Source organism: Lepus europaeus, chromosome 17 (assembly GCF_033115175.1).
Source record: "Lepus europaeus isolate LE1 chromosome 17, mLepTim1.pri, whole genome shotgun sequence".
Taxonomy (NCBI): domain Eukaryota; kingdom Metazoa; phylum Chordata; class Mammalia; order Lagomorpha; family Leporidae; genus Lepus; species Lepus europaeus.
This window is the reverse complement of record NC_084843.1, coordinates 9,138,998-9,158,061: the sequence shown is the minus strand read 5'-3', so window position 1 is coordinate 9,158,061 and position 19,064 is coordinate 9,138,998. Positions and strand designations below refer to the sequence as shown.

The 19,064-nt window shown below is 57.9% G+C and overlaps 1 protein-coding gene across 1 annotated transcript in view; it reads right to left on the bottom strand.

Annotated features, from left to right (window-relative positions):
* Nucleotides 1-250: 250 nt before the first annotated feature.
* The window catches only part of ATE1 (arginyltransferase 1), a 239,049-nt gene continuing 220,235 nt past the window's right edge, over nt 251-19,064 (bottom strand). The window contains exon 13 of the mRNA XM_062215035.1: nt 251-1,121. Within this exon, the coding sequence (XP_062071019.1) occupies nt 1,079-1,121 (43 nt within the window). The 3' untranslated portion in view covers nt 251-1,078. The remainder of the gene's footprint in view (nt 1,122-19,064) is intronic.

Here is a 19,064-nt window from a genome sequence, read left to right as displayed (position 1 = left end):
ACTGGGATTCGGGGGTGGAGCCTCTGGGAGGCAATCAGGATGAGAAGAGGCCATGAGGGTGCCCTCCCCCCGCCCCGCTGCACGCCCCATGCTGGCACTTGTGACTTTACAAGAGGAGAGACCCGAGCTGGCACACACGGGCTCTGCGTCACCACGTGGTGCCCCCAGCCCGTGACGACGCAGCAAGAGGGCACCAGGCAGACGCCCAGCTGATGCCAGTGCCGTGCTCTTGGACCTCCCAGTCTCCAGGACCATGAGCCAAATAAGCTTCCGCTCTTTATACATTTCCAGGTATAGCAGCAGAAAATGCACAAAGATGCTGTGCCGCGTGGGGGAGTCGACCCTCACCAGCTTTCCGTGGGACGATGGGTAAGAGCTTCCAGGGGAGCCTGGCTGTGACGGAGGAAGGCAGGGACCAGACGAGGCAATGATTCTGACGTCACACCTTGGCTTGAGGACTCTTAGAAGTCGGCTTCTGCAACATGAATCCAGCCCAGGCTGCGGAGGAACACGCAGGTGGCCTGGAACCCCAGCCAAGGCACTAAGCTAAGCTTTGTCTTGGGCCATCAACTTGGGTTGCTTCTCTCAGTCTCAGTTTTCTCATTTGTAAACCGGGGGCCATGTTCTCAGGGCTGGCTCCCCCCGAGCAAAGGGGGAGAGGCATCCGTGGTTCTCAAGCTTGGAGAACCATGCCTGGCACACAGCAGTTGCCCAAACGGCAGCTGCTAATATTAGGAAACAAGACCCAGAGAGCCGCTGGGAGATGCGCCACACTTCAGGGCCAGCCTGAAGATGGAGAGGCGGGGTCTCTAATGCTTAGGGTAGCCATACACACAGCGGGCACAGAACTCGCTCCAAAGAGATGCATTTGCTCCGTCACCCTCGTGTCGTTAACAGGCCCCGTGTTTGCTGCTGGTGAACTGACTGCCAGCCAGGCCCCGGGGGCTGCGTCCTGCCGGCCAAGCAGGGAATGTTGGGGAGCGGGAGGGCACTGATGGATGGGAGGGAGACCGAGGGAGATTTTGCAGGCCAGATAGATTTTTGCAGCCTATTGATCTTGGAAGCCCATTTGCAGAGCTCATTCGCGGGCCCGTCCAGGAGAGCTGTCCAGCTTGCGGCGCCTGGAAAAATGAAGCAGAACACTTGTTAATTCCTTCTGTGGCTCCCGGACCACCCAGCTGTGCCAGCCTGTGCCCCATCAACCGCAAGGCTCATTCCACACCTCTGCTCCTGCAGGCCTCCGGGGGACCCGAGTGGGGCAGCAATCCCCTGCCTGCGTTACAGCAATGGTGAGTGCAGAAACAGCCCAGGCAGGGCGCGGAGGACAGCACACACCGGAGTAACACACTTGATTCTGTTCTAGCTGCATTTTTCTCTCTGCTTAAAAGAGCATTTCTGAGGGTTCCAGAGTGGCTAGGATGGTGAACCCGATAGGCCCTATGACAATTTAGCTTTCCAAAATATGTCAGTCCCTGTCCACAGGCTGTCAGCTCCCGCCTGGTCAGTCAGGCTCTGATGACCCAAAACCTGGACGTCAGTTTCTACATTCCTCTCAGTGGGTGAGGCAGGTGCAACCAACCAGAGAGAAGCATCAGCCCCCCTGGGTCTCACCTCTGGATGGTGACATCACTCGCCATCTGTCACTGGTAGCACCGCTTGTCATGTCACTTGTCACTCATCTGGGAGAGAGGCATCTGTTTTCTCTTCTTTTTCTTTTTTATTCTTTGCCCCAATTAGTTAACCAGAAGTAGGGTTGGATCCCAACGTGACCGACTAACCGATCTTGAGCAATAGAACTCCCTATGTCTCAGCGTCACCATCTGGGAATGTTTATTTCATCGACTCTAAGGTTCACCATGATTGGGCCATTATTGAACTAAGAAAAACTGCTATTGATTGGACCTGACAAGTGTTCTCTTATCACCAACATCAGGGGCTGGGGAGCAATCGGACTGCTGTCCGTTTTCGATGGCCCGTGAGCTAAAAATGCTTTTTAAACTTATAAATGACTAAAAAAAACCAGTAATATTTGTGACACATGAAAATCATACAAAATTCTAATTTCCATGTCCACAGATGGAATGGTGTTGGGACGTGGCCAGGCTCACGTGGTTCCGTGTCCACAGATGGAATGGTGTTGGGACGTGGTCAGGCTCACACACTTACTGGCGGTCCAGGGCTGCTTCGAGGCTACAGCACGAGACAAGTAGTGGCCACAGAGACCACCCACCCATGAGACCTGAAACACGTCTTTCTGGCCTGTTACAGACAAAGTTTGCCGATCCAGGTCTTCCACACGGTTGGCAGGGGCACAGGCACGCGGGTCATCACACGGCTTTCCCAGGAGGTACATCGGCAGGAAGCTGTGAGCTGGGACTTGAACCCAGGCACTCTCTATGGAACGTGGGCATCCCAACCAGCAGCTTCCCCACTGCACCAAACGCCCATCCCCTCCTGCATTCTGAACTTGGCCGAGGTATTCTCCCCTGAGCCCTAACCTCTCAGCTGCCTTCCCAGCCAAGAGCTCTCAAGGTCTGTGTTTGCCCCCAGAGCTTTGTCCTCTGTGGCTGCTGGAGACGGAGCACCTCTGAAATCCCCACCCTGCACAGGAAGTGGCACCCACGTCCAACTGCGTGACTGACAGCTGGGGGGAATGCATGCCAATTATTTTTGAACAGTTAAAATGTGTGTGTGTGTGTTTGTGTGTGTGTGTGTGTGAGAGAGAGAGAGAGAGAGAGAGAGAGAGAGTGTGTGTGTGTGCTGGGGGAATGTGCGTGTTGGAATTTATGTAACATAAGACTTGGCACGTTGCCTGGCATGGAGTAGAATTCAGAACACATGAGGGTCCCTTCTCCCTGCCCTGGCCCACTCTAAGCCTGTGTCTTTGTGCACAAAGAAACCTTGATGAGATTCGTTGTTTGCAAGCCACCGAGACCAGCCCCAGTGACCTTAAGGAATTTTGTGTAGGGTTGCAGGGAGAAGGCTGAGGGGTGGCATCTTGGAAGACTGGAGCCAGGTCAGCTCTGGGATGTAAACAGTAAGAGCCGGGAGCCTTCACTTCATGAAGTCACAGCAGCTCGGCGGCTCAGAGCTGACTCAGGTCAGACAGCGGCAGAGCAGGTGCAGGGCAGCCTGAGTCAGCCCGTGGTGAGAAGGGGAGCAGTGACACATCTTGAGAGAAGGCTCCCCTGGGGGACCCGTGGCCTCCCGCCGAGGGCGCCGAGCCAGGGAGCCCGGGGGGCCGGCAAGGCTACCTCTGACTCCCCTTGTTGCATCAGGAGCACCAGCGCTTTCCGTGCGCTTAGTCAACGACCACCTCAGACAACCTGCTGCCTCCCACGACCGTCCAGAGCAGGGTGCGCAATGGCAGGATCAAAGGATTTGGCTACAAAAATGATCAGGCATCGGCAAATGGGACTGCGTTATCACAGGGCTGCGTGTGGGCCCTGGGGGGAGCTGGGCCCCCCAGCTCGGAAGCAGCGCATACCTGGGAGCCCTCACTGACCCCTGCTGGGAAGCAGGGTTCCCTGTGCACTGAAGGCACTTTGACGTGGAGCCACGGGAAAATGCTGACCGCCTGGCTCCGCCGCTGTGTTAGCCGGGGTCCTGCCGGATGCGGGCATGGAACAGAACCTGAAATCTGCATGCATGGGCTCTTCATGGAAGGGCTCAGTGCCTGTGGTGCGGTAGGCTAAGGGGTGCTGGCATTCCAAAGGGGCGCCGGTTCGAGTCCTGGCTGCTCCTCTTCCGATCCAGCTCTCTGTTATTGGCCCCGAAAAGCAGTGGAAGACGGCCCGAGTGCTTGAGCCCTTGCACCCACATGGGAGACCTGGAAAAAGCTCTTGGCTTCAGACTGGCCCAGCCCTGGCCATTGCAGCCATTTGGGGAGCGAACCAGTGGATAGAAGATTTCTCTCTCTGTCTCTTCCTCTCCGTGTTGGTAATGCTGGCTCTCAAATAAATGAATAAATCTTTAAAAAAAAATCCACAGGTTTCAGACCCCTGGCAGGCAGGAGGCCCAGGGCAGCCAATGCTGCTGTTCACGGCCAAGGTCGGCTGCTGCAGAATTCCCTCTTGTTCAGAGCAGGAAGTCAGTCTTTTGTGCTCTCCATACCATCAACTGATGAGATGAGGCCCACCGACAGTGTGACGGACAACCGGCTTCACTCAAAGCCCTCTGGTTTAAATGCTCATCTCGTCCAAAAGCACACTCAAGGAAACATCCAGAACAATGTCTGACCACATATTGGTGCCGTGACCCAGCCAAGTCGACACACAAAATCAACCATCACACCCACCAGTGTGGGAGGACCTCTCCGAGGACAGGAGATGGCAAGATTTTCCCTTTGTCTCTCCTGTAATTTCCAGCTCAACGTGTGTTGGGAAGAAGTGTGTGCTACATGGCAGACCTGGGGTTGGGACCTCTGCCTGCAGGTCTCAGAGCAGGGAGCAGCTCCTCCACCAGGCAGAACTCCGAGAAATCACATAGGATCTCGGTGTTGAAGGAGCAATGCACTCATTCCTAGCAGGTGCACACAGGATCTGCTTGGCGGGGGCAGGAGCCCAAGTGACAGAGTGGAGGGTGATATGGGCACAGGGACAGAGGCCAGCTCCTGGAACATTCTCAGTTTTTACGAATGTAATCCTGTCCCAAGTTCTAGAAAGCCCGTGTGGTTAGCCTGGCCTGGCTCTCCTGCAGCGGAGGGTGGTAGGTCCATCGGGTGGCCCCACAGGGGCTGCGCCCATGGACTGTCCATCTTCCAGCCTGGTTTCCGAGCCTAAGGGAGGAGTGTGCAGATGCCACCCCTGCTGCAACCTCGCACCAAGCAAAGGCGGAGGACGGGCCCCAGGCAGGAGGCCCAGAGGCAGCCCGGCAGGCGGCCAGCCTGCTTGCTGGTGTGAAGCCGCCCAGAGTTTCCGTGGGGACAGCCAAGCATGGCAGCAGCCCTCCGGGCGCCTTCTCCAAGTGTCTGGGCAGCCAGGAGCACATTGCCAGGTACAACAGTAACAAGGTGACCCAGGGGAGAGCCGGAGTCCACACGCAGCCCTGGGGGCCTGGCTGCAGGTCAGCATCAACACTAGGGGTGGCGACAGCCGGAAGGAAGGGTGCGTGGGAAGCCACATCCGCCGAGGCCACGCGGTGAGCAGTCTTGTGATCGGGGACACGGGGCCCCCAGCTCCCCTTCCCGGGAGCAGTTCTGCCTCAAGCCGGGTCGCGCCCTCTGTCAGCAGTGCAGGTGCTGCCCTGCCTGGGCTCCTTCAGGGGAAAGGCGTTTGCGGGGACCACGTGCCATGCCTGCCATCAGGATTCCAAGCAGAAGTGGCTCTGTGGCCCCAGCTGCGACATCTACTGCCGGCAAGAAAGGATGCACAGCTTTCGGCTTGGGGTGCACGCACCCTCGTGGGCAGCCTCTGTGTCCTGGGAAGCCAAACCGGCCTGGGCATAGGGGAGAGGAGGAGGCGCCTGATCAACCAGACCTGCTGGGAAGTCACGGAACTCTCTCCCAAACCAGTCCCCCGGCCTGCGTCCCTAGCTCTGTCAATTCAGCCCTTCAATAACTATTGACAGCTCCCTCTCTGTACCCAGTACTGCCATGGGCTTTCAGGATCTGCCCGTGAACAGAATCAGTAAGTGTTCCTGCCTGCCTTCATGGGCTGCAGCCTGGCTGGGGGCGGAGGGGAGTGGGGGAAATCAAACATCAGGGTCCTGCATTGTGGCGCAATGGGTTAAAGTCGCTGTCTGCAACACCGACACCCCATATGGGCGCCGGTTCCTGTCCCCATTACTCCACTTCCGATCCAGCTCCCTGCTGATGGCCTGGGAAAATAGGCCAAGGTGCTCGGGCCCCTGCACCCACCTGGGGGACCTGGATGAAGCTCCTGACTCCTGGCTTTGACCTGGCCCAGCTCCTGCTGTTGTGGCCATTTGGGGAGTGAACCAGCAGATGGAAGGCCTTTCTCTCTCTCTCTCTCTCTCTCTCTCTCCCCCTCTCTCTCCCCCTCCAATCTCTGCAGCTCTGCTTTTCAAATAAATAAAATGAATCTTTAAAAAAATCAACAATCAATATACAAAATCAGTAAGTGATGTGGTATGTGAAAAGATACTACCTGCTACACGGGAACAGTGTGGGGTGAAGGGCACGGGAACTGAGGAGAGGGTAGGGCAGGCCATGGGTTCAGATGTAGCAGGCAGGCATCACACCATGAAGAGGCACATCTCAGGACAAGGTGGCCCAGTGTAACTGGCCAGAAATGCACCTGCCTTCGGGACAGGCTTCCCACGGGGATAAGAGGCAGGTCCATCCCTGCCTGTGAGGGCTCTGACTCAGGGTACCCCCAGGATCGTGCTGAGCTCATTTTTTAAAAATATTTACTTATTTATTTGAAAGGCTGAGTTACAGAGAGGCAGAAAGAGCTCTTCCATTCATTGGCTCACTCCCCAAATGGCTGCAACAGGCAGAGCGAGGCTGATCCAAAGCCGGGAGCCAGGAGCTTCTTCCAGGTTTCCCACACAGGTGCAGGGGCCCAAGAACTTGGGCCATCTTCTACTGCTTTCCCAGGCCATAGCAGAGAGCTGGATCAGAAAAGGAGCAGCCAGGTCTCAAACCGGCGCCCATACGGGAGCTGGCATTGCAGGCGGCGGCTTTACCTGCTACACCACGGCGCTGGCCCCCATGCTGAGATTTTAGAACGACATGCAGGTGAGGATTTTCCCACCCGAGCAGCCTCCTTCCCCGACCTGCGCTGTGGCCTGATGACCCTTGGCCCCCACCTGCTCCTGCCTCATTTCTTGTCCTTGCACTTGTTCCCAAGAAACCTCTTGACCAGGCAGTCACACGTCAGGTCGGCATCGGCTTCTTGGAGGAGCTGACTGCCACAATGTGTCAGGGTTCCTTGGGGAGGTGGGATTGGAGATGGGAGCCCGTGCGTGCAGTGGAGGGGTTGGCCCAGGTGCTGCTTCCTCCCAGGTGAAACTCCCAGACTCGCTCCTCAGCCTGATCTTGTCCAACTCCTGCACTTAACCCTGCTGCTCCTGTTCACTGTCAGCCCCTTAGTACGTCCCTCCCACCATGGCCGTGCCACCATCCTCCACCCCTCAGCTTTGCAACGCCTGCTGCTCAGTGCTCCCCAGGGCACGATCCTGAGCCCTGCTCAGCTCCCTGGGGACTCCCTCAGACAGCTTAGCCTGGCATCTGCGGCCACCCACACCTGTGCCCGGTGGTCCTCAGCATCAGAGTCCCAGGCATCAGAGCTAGAAGGGACCATGCCAGGAAATCGTCCTCTATGCTTGGCTGGGTGCCCGTGCAGGCTGGACTCAAACACCTCCCGGGACGGGGAGCTCACGCCTCCCCGAGCAGTCCGCACGTTGGGCCTGGGTCTGCTCCCTCCAGGGACTCCCTCAGACAGCTTAGCCTGGCATCTGCGGCCACCCACACCTGTGCCCGGTGGTCCTCAGCATCAGAGTCCCAGGCGTCAGAGCTGGAAGGGATCACGCCAGGAAATCGTCCTCTATGCTTGGCTGGGTGCCCATGCAGGCTGGACTCAAACACCTCCCGGGACGGGGAGCTCATGCCTCCCCGAGCAGTCCGCACGTTGGGCCTGGGTCTGCTCCTGGGGTGATAAGGAAAACCCTCTCCCTTCATGGCAGCCCCTGCCTCATGGAACACAGAGGCTGAATCTCCCAGGAGTCTTTGCTCTCAACTAGACATGACCTGCTGGGGTCAACCATGTTCGGTATGAAACCGTCTCACGTCCCCACCACGCTGGCCCCTTGCCAGGGGCACACTGTCAGTCAGCTCAGGCTACGGGACCAAGCGCCACGGCTCCCACACACACAGCCCGCACTGCTCATTTCTCTCAGTTCTGCAGGCCGGGGTCCGAGGGTTCTACTGAGAATGTGGCATCTACTTTCCAAGAATTCAGACCGAGGCAGAAGACACCCAGAGAACTGTGATCCCACAAGCTCAGAGTTCAGCTGGGCACCCACCTCCTTCGGAGCCCCCACCGGTCCCCTTCCAGCCACGGGCAGAGCGTTCAGGAGTGGCCCATGGCTGTTCCAAACCTCCTCTCAGCCTACACAGCCACTTCTCTTCTCTCTGTCCACCTGCACACCACGTCCTAGACAGGGGCGGGGTTATGTGTGGCTGCAGCCCCTCCCCCAGAACCTGCTCTGTGACTCTGTGATTGATTGGGGTGCAGACCAGTCAGGTTGCAGCATCAGGTGATGCCATGGAATTGGGTCATCTAGGATGCAGCTCTCCAACCTTGCAAGTGAAACCTGCTGTGCACACCGAAGAATCACAGACCTTAAAATCTCATCAGCCGTCCCTGCCGCCCAGCTGCCAGCAAACACTTAGAGCAGAAAAGCTCTTCTCCCACGTGCTCCAGATCGGCAAAAGCAACAAAGACGGAGCTGGCCGCGTGCACCGGAGCTGGCCGCGTGCACCCGAGGGAAGACAGAGAAGATTAATTGCCCTTGGAAATCAGCAGTGATCACTGAGCACACGATCGTGTGCACCGGGGAAAAGCATTCTCTGAACTGCGCGCTAGCGCCCCAGAGAGCTGACTCAGGGGCCGGCGACGGGACGGTGGAGGCAGCTCTAATAATAGTCCTGTTCTTGCTGGCTCTGCACATTTTGGTATCCAAATGCCACCACCAGGGGTTGCCCCCGGGGGAGGCTGGCAGATAGCCAGGGGACTCTCACCAGGAGCCCCGCCCAGCTCGAGGGGCTTCCGAGGCCTGGGGGCAGAGTGGATTATCTGGGGTCTCCTGCCAACCCAGAGAGAGAGACAGAGGAAGAGAAAGCAGCGAGAGTGAGGGAGACAGAACCCAGCCCGAGCCCACTCCCGGATCCCTCCAGCTCTCCGGGCCAGGGCCCCGGCAGCCCCTCCCTGCCGCTGGGACTGGCAGCCGGCTCTCCTAGGAGCCACGGGACAGGAAGTGGCAGCAGGCCTGCAGCCGGGTGCTGGGAAGCTGGGCCGCAGGAGGCTGAGGGAGGGAGGAAATTTGTTTTGGATGTGGGACCCAGATGGGGAGGGGGCAAGGGAGGGGGGGAGGCAAGATAAGAAGAGGCTCTGATTTAACAGGAAAGGATGGGGGGGGGTGTGTGAAAACTGTCTCCTCATCGCAGCTGCCGGCCGCCCTTCCTCTCCTGGGAGCCCTTGTGCTTGCACAGACATCCCCGGGCCTGCACGGTCCAGAAGCACCAGCACGTAGCAGGCCCACACGCTCTCACTGCCCTGTCCGACAGGATAGTCACAAGCTATATGCAGCGTTTTTTTTTTTTTTTTTTTAAGATTTATTTATTTATTTAAAAGGCAGAGTTACAGAGGAGAGACAGAGAAAGAGGGAGAGATCTTTTATTCATGGGTTCACTCTCCAGGTAGCTGCAATGGCCAGGGCTGAACCAGGCCAAAGTCAGGAGCCAGGGGCTCCACCAGGTCTCCCACACAGGTGGCAGGGGCCCAGGCACTTGGGCCATCTTCCACTGCTTTCCCAGGCCATTAGCAGAGAGCTGGATCAGGAGTGGAGCAGCAGGGACACAGACTGGCGCCCATATGGAGTGCTGGTGTTGCAGGCGGCGGCTTTACCCCTTAGGCCACAATGCCAGACCCTGTATGCAGCTTTTGCACACTTGGAACATGGCTTGTTCAGACTGAGTGGGGCCTGTGAGAGCAAAGTGCACACGGGTTTTCCGAGAGCTAGCATGAAAAGGAAGGATGTGCAATACTGCTTTAATCATTTTTGTATTAAAAAAATTTTTAAATAATTTTGTATTGATGACCTACTGAAATGATAAAGCTTTCAGACATGGATTAAATAAGAGATATGACAGTTCATTGCACGGTTTCTTTTAAGTACGGCAACCAGAAAATTGAAAATGACACAGGTGCTCACTTTGGTGGCCCACATGATATTTCCATTGATCAGTGCTGGTCTGTCACCCTGTGTTCCACCTCCAGGTTCTGATGGATCCATTCAACTCAATTAATGCCTGAGACAGGGCCCACGTGGCCATGCGGCGGGTTAAGCCACCGCCTGTGATGCCGGCACCCCATTAGAACACCGATTCGAGTCCTGGCTGCTCCACTTCCTATCCGGCTCCTTTCTAATGTGTCTGGGAGAGCAGTGGAAGATGGATCAAGTGCTTGGGCCCCTGCTACAAACGTGGGAGACCCCGATGGAGTTTCTCGGCTCCTGGCTTCCCCCTGGCTCAGCCCCAGCCCTTGCAGCCGTTTGGGGAGTGAATCAGTGGATAGAAGCTCTCTTGCTCACTTGCTCGCTGGCTCTCTCTTCCTCTCTGCCTTTCAAATAAATAAATAAGTGCCTGGGACACAGGACACCACGCAGCATACAAAGGTGCTGTCAATGCATGGCCGCTGGGCAGCTGTAGTGGATGACAATTCAACATCACTGGTAGAGAGGACTTCGAGTGCTCCCAGCACAAAGAGACAATGAAGGTTTTGAGATGATGGATATGCCAATCACCCCAAGCTGGTCATGCCACATCTCACACACATATTGCAATGTCACACCATGCCCCCAAATTACCTATGATTTCTGCCTATTAGAATCACCTGTTGAACCCTCCCTGGCTGTATCCCAAGACTAATTAAGCTGGAATCCCTAGGCCGGAAATGGCAGCACCGGTGTTGGTTTCCAGCTCCCTAAGAGATAACAAGATGGCAATGGCTGGAGAGGCAGGGGCTCAGTACAGGCCCCTTGCTCCTTGGGGGCCCAACACGGTGGGGGGACAGAGAGATGTACAATGCTCTAGGCAGAGCAGTCAGTACAGGGGAAGCAAAGGGCTACGCAGGAGGGGGAGGAAGATGGGGCCCTCTGGGAAGCCTTCACTCGGGGGCCGGGCTGCAGGTGTGGTGAATTTCAGGGAGATAGGGTGACAAGGACAGAGCCCAAGGCAGGACAGTGACAGGGGGTTGGAGGACAGATGGGAGGACCCCGAGCCCCGAGTGGGAGGAAGGCCTGTGGGGGAGCAAAACTGGAAAGGCTGCTAGGCGGCTCCCACTGGTCCTGGCAAGCCAGGTCTTAGGACTGCAAAGGCCTGCAGTCACACAGCCGAGCTGGGATCAAGAAGGTGACAGATTTGGGGGAAGGAACGCAAGAGGCAGAACCAGCAGTGGTTAAGACGCCCACGTCCCACATCAGGGTTCCGGGTCTGAGACCCAACTCCAGCCCCTGGCTCCGGTTTCCATGAAGACCCTGGGAGGCAGTGGTGATGGCTCAGCTAACTGGGACCTTGCCGCCCACGTGGGAGACCTGGACTGAGTTCTTGGCTCCTGGCTTCAGCCCTGGTGTAGCCTCAGCCTTGTGAGCATTTGGGAAGTGAACCAGTGCACAGGAGTGCTCGCTCGCTCTCTTTAAAAAATTGTTTGTTTAAGAGTGAAGGAGCCCTTTCTTTCTGTGTCTCCCTCCCTCTGTCTGTAACTCTATCTCTCAAATAAAATTTTAAAAAATTTAAAAAGAGGCCGGCGCCGCGGCTCACTAGGCTAATCCACCGCCTTGCGGCGCCGGCACACCGGGTTCTTGTCCCGGTTCCCCTCTTCCAGGCCAGTTCTCTGCTGTGGCCCAGGAGTGCAGTGGAGGATGGCCCAAGTGCTTGGGCCCTGCACCCCATGGGAGACCAGGAGAAGCACCTGGCTCCTGCCATCGGATCTGCGCGGTGCGCCGGCCGCAGCGCGCCAACAGCGGCGGCCATTGGAGGGTGAACCAACGGCAAAAGGAAGACCTTTCTCTCTGTCTCTCTCTCTCACTGTCCACTCTGCCTGTCAAAAAATAATAATAAAATAAATAAATAAATAATTTTTTTTTAAAAAAAGAGTGAGGGAGTCCATGGGGTAGATTGGCACAGTCACCCAAACACGGCGCTCCCACGTACCCGCCTTCCACCCACGTAAGAAAGCTGGGCGTGGATGGAGCCTGCAGGGATGTCCCAGGGCAGGAGATGCAAGAATGAAGAAGGATCGGGCAGATGCATGCTCCGTGCCCCGCTTGCCCCAACTCACACAGAACCTGGTTCACCCGGTGAACTCCCCTCGGCACGAATGGAGCTGAGTCTTATTCTCACTCTGTAGGTGGGGAGGCAGCAGGGAGGATGTGTCTGCTGAAACCAAACTCCCCCAGCTCCAATAACCGCACCCCCACCTGCCTTTGTCTAGCCCCCACCCCCCCACTGCTGTCAGATCTCCACCCCCACCCCCACCCCCCCACTGCTGTCAGATCACCCCCCACCCCCCCACTGCTGTCAGATCTCCACCCCCACCCCCCCTGCTGTCAGATCTCCACCCCCACCCCCACTGCTGTCAGATCTCCACCCCCCCACCCCCCCCACTGCTGTCAGATCTCCACCCCCACCCCCACCCCCCCACTGCTGTCAGATCACCCCCCACCCCCCCACTGCTGTCAGATCTCCACCCCCACCCCCCCTGCTGTCAGATCACCACCCCCACCCCCACCCCCCCTGCTGTCAGATCTCCACCCCCACCCCCACTGCTGTCAGATCACCACCCCCACCCCCACCCCCCCACTGCTGTCAGATCACCACCCCCCACCCCCCCTGCTGTCAGATCACCACCCCCACCCCCACCCCCCCTGCTGTCAGATCTCCACCCCCACCCCCACTGCTGTCAGATCTCCACCCCCACCCCCCCACTGCTGTCAGATCTCCACCCCCCCACCCCCACCCCCCCACTGCTGTCAGATCACCACCCCCCACCCCCCCTGCTGTCAGATCACCACCCCCACCCCCACCCCCCCTGCTGTCAGATCTCCACCCCCACCCCCACTGCTGTCAGATCTCCACCCCCACCCCCCCACTGCTGTCAGATCACCACCCCCACCCCCACCCCCCCTGCTGTCAGATCTCCACCCCCACCCCCACTGCTGTCAGATCTCCACCCCCACCCCCCCTGCTGTCAGATCACCACCCCCACCCCCACCCCCCCACTGCTGTCAGATCACCACCCCCCACCCCCCCTGCTGTCAGATCACCACCCCCACCCCCACTGCTGTCAGATCTCCACCCCCACCCCCCCTGCTGTCAGATCACCACCCCCCACCCCCCCTGCTGTCAGATCACCACCCCCACCCCCACTGCTGTCAGATCTCCACCCCCACCCCCCCACTGCTGTCAGATCTCCACCCCCCCACCCCCCCACTGCTGTCAGATCTCCACCCCCACCCTGACGCAGCAGAAGCATCTCTCAGCCTCTCCTGCCCTCGCACCTCCTTCCCTGGGCTGTGCACTCAGGGACTGTCCACAGAGCTCCAGCAGCGCTCACTGCCAAGGGCACAGAGCCTGGCAGTGGCCTGACAGCAGTGGCCCAGTACAGAGGCTTGACCAAGGGAGAAAGAAGTCAGGATCCTTACTCTCCAGGGTCCTTGACCCCTGGAGGCCAACAAAGGCGGGGCGCACAAGCAAGCCATGGAGCCACATCGCAGAAGATACGGCGGGGGATGGGCTGTCCAGGATACCGCAGACGCTGGGCGTGAAAGAGGGGCTTCAGTTTGGTGCCACGCCGTGTGATCCCCGGGTCTATGCAGAGTCTGGCCCTCAGGGTGGTGCTGTTAAGAGTGCGGGGCCTGGGGCCAGTGCTGTGGTACAGCAGGTTAAAGCCCTGGTCTGAAGCGCCAGCATCCCATATGGGTGCCAGTTCGAGTCCTGGCTGTTCCTCTTCCAGTCCAGCTCTCTGCTGTGGCCCGGGAAGGCAGTGGAGGATGGCCCAAATGCTTGGGACCCTGCACCCGCCTGGGAGACCAGGAGGAAGCACCTGGCTCCTGGCTTCAGATCGGCGTAGTTCCAGCCGTGGCGGCCATTTGGGGGGTGAACCAACGGAAGGAAGACCTTTCTCTTTGTCTCTCTCTCTCTCACTGTAATTCTACCTGTCAAATAAATAAAATCTTAAAAAAAAAAAAAATGCATCAGGCTGTATGAAGCAGGCATCAATCAAAGCTAGGCCTGGCTTGGAGAGCCAGGCTCCTGTGGCTCACACACACTGGACATTCGAGGAAAGAAATTGCGGGTGATCCCATGAGACTGCCTGCCTAGCCATGCAGTTAGCCTGACTGCAGGCACATCTCCCCCACCCCCGCCTGCTGCCGATCAGGTAAACTGCTCCGGGGTGTGGCCCGGGCTCACCTGGAAAGCTACTAGCCTAGGTGACCTTCAAGTTGATTGGAGAAGCATAGCGGCGCCAGTATGGGCTTCATCCTATAGAATTGGTGTTGCCCTGAATTAGTTACGCCCCCTCTGCCTGCCCTTTAAAAGATGTGCCTGCTCGTTCATAAAGCGGACATGTTCACGAAACTTGTCTCCGTTGCTTCTGGTTGAAGAGCGCTGTCGCCCCACCCATGCCGACAGTGCATGGCCCTCACGTACTGAGCAGGATTGCCATGGCAACAACACATCATCAGTAGGGCTTGCCTTATTTGGGTCTGGTCCCATGAACGGTCCCTAGCCAGAGGCCAGAGGCGGGCTGAGTGTTTCTGGGGAGTTAAGCTCAAGTTTCTACCTCCGTTGGCCTCAGTCTGCTTACGTCACAACGCAAAGCACTGGAGCCATCCCAGGGTAACGGGCCCCCAGCTGGAATTTCTGAGGTCCCCAAAAGTGGACTACCTGAAGCCCATAAGGGCTGGGGGATGGGGCGGGGAAGAGAGAGAGAACACAAGCCAGCAGAATGAGGCTCAAAGCCAGCACGTCCCCAGGGGCCCCCGGGCCCGCCAGGGCTGTGTGGATTTGTGTTTACCCAATAACACTGACGGTTCAGAGGAAGGACCCCAGCCTCGTGGGGTCCCGTGTGGCCACGCCAGGATTTTCCTCAGAGGATGCTGCTCCTCTCCGACCCAGCAACTCCCAGGGCTGAAAGCAGGTGGCAAAACAAATAGGCCCCCAAGGTAAAGAAGGGGCAGGTTTCCTGGGGTGTTGGGGAGCGGGGGTGGGACGTGGGGGTGGCCGCCACGGCTGGGTGTGCCCAGCTAAGGCCGGGGCATGTCAGGGTGAGCAGGGAAGATACTCAGCAAGAACTAGAAAAACAGGACCGGCTGCGAGAGGCCACTGGGACAGGTGTGGGCTGAGTCCGGGGGACGCACGTGTGGCCACCACTACTGACTGCGTGTGGCACAGTGCGTTAGCACCTAGGGGGACCTGACCAGCCCACATCTCACACCTCCCCATTTTCCACCTGGAGAACCCCAAAATATGGTTCAGCGAAGGCCAATCCCAAATCCCACAGGGTCACTGGTCAAATTCTGCAAAACACTTTGAGCGTAAAGCACTTCGCTTGGAAGAGTGTGACAAGTAAATGGTGACACATTTCAAAGCCCGGCGCCAAGCCCTTAACAAGAGCCTGATAAGATTACAGTACTGGGACTGGTGTTTTGGTGCTGGGGGTTAAGCTGTCATTTGGGATGCCAGTATCCCATGTGGGAGTGTCGGTTCAAGTCCTGGCTTCTCCGCTTCCAACCTAGCTCCCTGCTAATGTGCCCGGGAAGTCAGCACATGACGGCCCACATGTGGGGACCAGGATGGAGCTCTTGGTTCACGGCTGTGGCCTGGCACAGCCCTGACCGTGGTGGCTATTTGAGTAGTGAACCAGCAGACAGAAGGTCTGCTGTCTCTCTCCGTGTCTGACTCTCCCTGTCCCTCTGGCTTTCAAAATAGATTTCAAAAATAGGTTGATTGCCGAGTTCTAGTCCTGGTTGCTCCTCTTCCAGTCCAGCTCTCTGCTGTGGCCCGGGAAGGCAGTGGAGGATGGCTCAAGTCCTTGGGCCCTACACCCACATGGGAGACCAGGAGGAAGCACCTGGCTCCTGGCTTCAGATCAGCGCAGCGCACCGGCTGTAGCAGCCATTTGGGGAATAAACCAACGGAAGGAAGACCTTTCTCTCTGTCTCTCTCTCTCACTGTCTAACTCTGCCTGTCAAAAAAAAAAATAGGTTGACTGTGAACTGGTTAAGCTCTGTATAGCAGCTAAGCCAGAGGGTGTGGGTTCAAATCCCTAGTGGTCAGTTTTCGCGTCTCTGTGCCTCAGTTTCCATTTTTGCAAAATGGGGTTGTGGTAAGGATTATGGGAGCAGCGCTGAGAACAGCGTGGCTGAGCTGCGTGCGGCCTCTCCTGAGTGTGGTGACCAAACCCTTAGCAAGAAGATGCCCACGTGCCGGGGGGTCGCCTCCCCTCCAGCTCCTGCCGTGAAGGCTGCTCTCTCTCTAGTGAGGCTGGGCTGGCTGTGTGAAAGGGCCCTTCCTCCCCCTGGTGACATCCCAGAGGCTCCTCTGTCCCCTGGGATCCCCGAAGTGGCAGGAGGGTTAGGACTGGCCCAAGAAGGCCCCTGGCACAGATCTACCCTGGCACCTTCCAGGCATGGACTCCTGGCCACCCTGCCCTCAAGGGGCTTATGTCCCAAACAGGAGCCTTGGGGCGGGAGGAGACAGAAGCACCTGGGTCCCCAACACGTCAGCCCTGATCCACAGTCAGGCTCCTTCTCTGAGAAGCAGCAGGGCCATCAGTGGGGGAGGGGGACCACAAAAGATGGAAGAGGCTGGGCGTGGGGGAGGGGAGGAGTCTCATTATCCCCTGATCAAAGGGCAGAGAGAAGAGGAAGACAGCGACCAACTGCTCCAAGTGGAGGAGAAGGGTGGGACCACAGTGTGTGTAGGGGAAAACCCAGGTGCAGGTGGCCTTGGGGAGGGCACCTGTGGCCCCGATGCCCCCACTCCCACTCCTCAGGGCCATGGGGGTGCGGTCAAGCGAATTGGGGAAGCCAGGTTTGCGTCCCAAAACCGCAGCACTGCCTAAACGCTGGAGCCCCGTGAAGGGTGGGGGAAGGGAAGCCCCAGGAGGTGGATCCCTGCCTCCTAATCCCTAACCAGGGGCTTTGGAATTCCTGGGCTTGTCCTGGCCTCTCCAGGGGCCTAATCCAGAAACACTGAGGCAAATCGGCAAATCGGCTCCAAACTCCAAGGCATCCCCCCTAATCCACGTGGAATGCCTGCTGTGCCGCAGAGCCGCAGGCAGCAGGCGGTGTCACAGCAGCCCAGCACCTGCTGCCCCTCTGCAGAGACTGCTCCGGACTCCCGGGTGCGGGGACAGAAGTTCCTCAGCTCCCACGGTCCCAGGCGGGCTGAGGCTGTCGGGGAGGATGGCGGATGCCTCCACCCCCGCCGTCTGCAGGGCGCTGGGGAGGCTTCTCTGAGCTGACCAGAGAGGAGCGTTGGGAGACGGATTTCGTTCTGCACCTCAGCTTTGCTTCCAATGGGCCAGGATCCCTGCTCCCCACAGCCCCTTCTGGCCGCTCTAGAGCGGCTGCAGCCCCTGTCCTGGCCACCAAGCCTGCCGGTGCCTTCCCCTCCTGCAGTTACACTCACACTGCCCAGTCAAAACCTGCCTCAGTGTTGACAGACCTGATGGGAGAGCTTGAGCAAGTGCCCTTCGGGGCCTGAGGCGCAGGTGCAGCGGAGCTGGGGTGGGGGAGGGGGCACAGGCGGGCGTGGGGTCTCCCGACTGAGTGTGCCTGCGAGTGACCAACAGGGCTTCCAAGGAGGCAGTGTAGAGTGTCCAGAGCAGAAGAGAAAGTTCCGGGCTGGAGAAAGGGGAACAAGGGGCCAAGAGGGGAGCTGGCCACCCAAAGAGGCGGGCACGGCCCGAGGCTTCCCCGAAGGACGGATGGACGTCAGCTGGTCCCCAGCTCCAAGTAGCTCTGGTTCCCTGGCTTTTTAAACAATGGCATTTTCAAACCTGTCTATTCTGAAATAATTTTAGCTTCACAGGAAGTTGCCAAAATAGTTGAGAGGCCCTGCGTACCCTCGGTGTAGATGGCCACAGCTTACGTCACTCATACACAATATCAAAGCCAGGAAACTGACATCAGGACGACGCAAGACCGTATTCACCCAGCAACAATGGCATTCCGGAGACACGGCTGCCGACACCGCAACACCGGGAACCCTAGGAAGCCGTGACGCTCGGCCCCCCAGGGCCCTGGCTGTTCCTGACAATGGCCCCAGGTCCAGGGGAAGACAGGGCCCAGGGGACCGGGGTGGCAGGGGGTGCAGGGGAAGTCCCCAGAGCCAGACAGCTGAGCCACCTGCTCTCCCCTGTCCTTGGTGACCACCCTGGGCCTTGGACAAGCTTAACAGATGGGGGAAGGGATGCTGGGCCCCCACATGACAAAGGGGCTCTTTAATCCCCTGCCTGCCCAGAGAAAATTCCTGAGTCTGTCCCTTCAGTTTTCTCATCTGTAGAATGGGGCTAAGAATGGAACCCACTTACCAGATTCCAAGAAGTGATATTTGTAGAAAGCTTGGGACGTGCCTGGCACACAAGCCATCCTCCTGCGTTTGCTAAATTAATAATACGAACAAAACGCCTGTAAATGATTTTACAGGAGAGCAAAGCTGGTATTAAGGTTTTTTTCCAGATAGCCTGGAGAAGCGTGGAGGTCTTTGATAGAGCATTTAATTTAATGGGGGTGATTTTGCATGCATAATTGATTGCATATGCAAATCATCTGGAGTTGATGGAAGTTGATGAACCACAGGCTTTGAAGAGCGCTGTCCTTGGAGCAGCCCTCGGCCTCACCAGGGCCTCTGGATGAGTTAGGTTTCTGCCCCTGCTCCTGCCTGTCTCCCTGTGGGTCCAGCAACACCTGAGCAAGCCACCACAGGCCCCTCCGCAAGGCTGGCGTCGGGCGTGGGTCTTGGTGCCACACACCGTATCCTTTCACTGTCAGGAACTCTGCAGAGGCTCAGACCAAACCGGACTATGAGACAAGGGGTCCCTTCGGTGGCCGGGATGCCCTGGGACACACCTGCTGGGTGGGACACGCTAGAAAGACCAGGGCAGGGGCCTCCTCTCTGCTGGGCCACACCCTCCTGGGGGCCATTCAGGGAACGGCAGAAATCTTTTGTCCCTAGACCAGGGCAGCTGGAAAGGAGAAATGGGAGGTTAAACAGGTCATGAGCTCAGCAGCACAGAGCTCCCAATAGGCCCCATGCCATGGGCCATGAAGCCCACAGATTCCCCACTTCGCTATGGCCACAAGACACACAC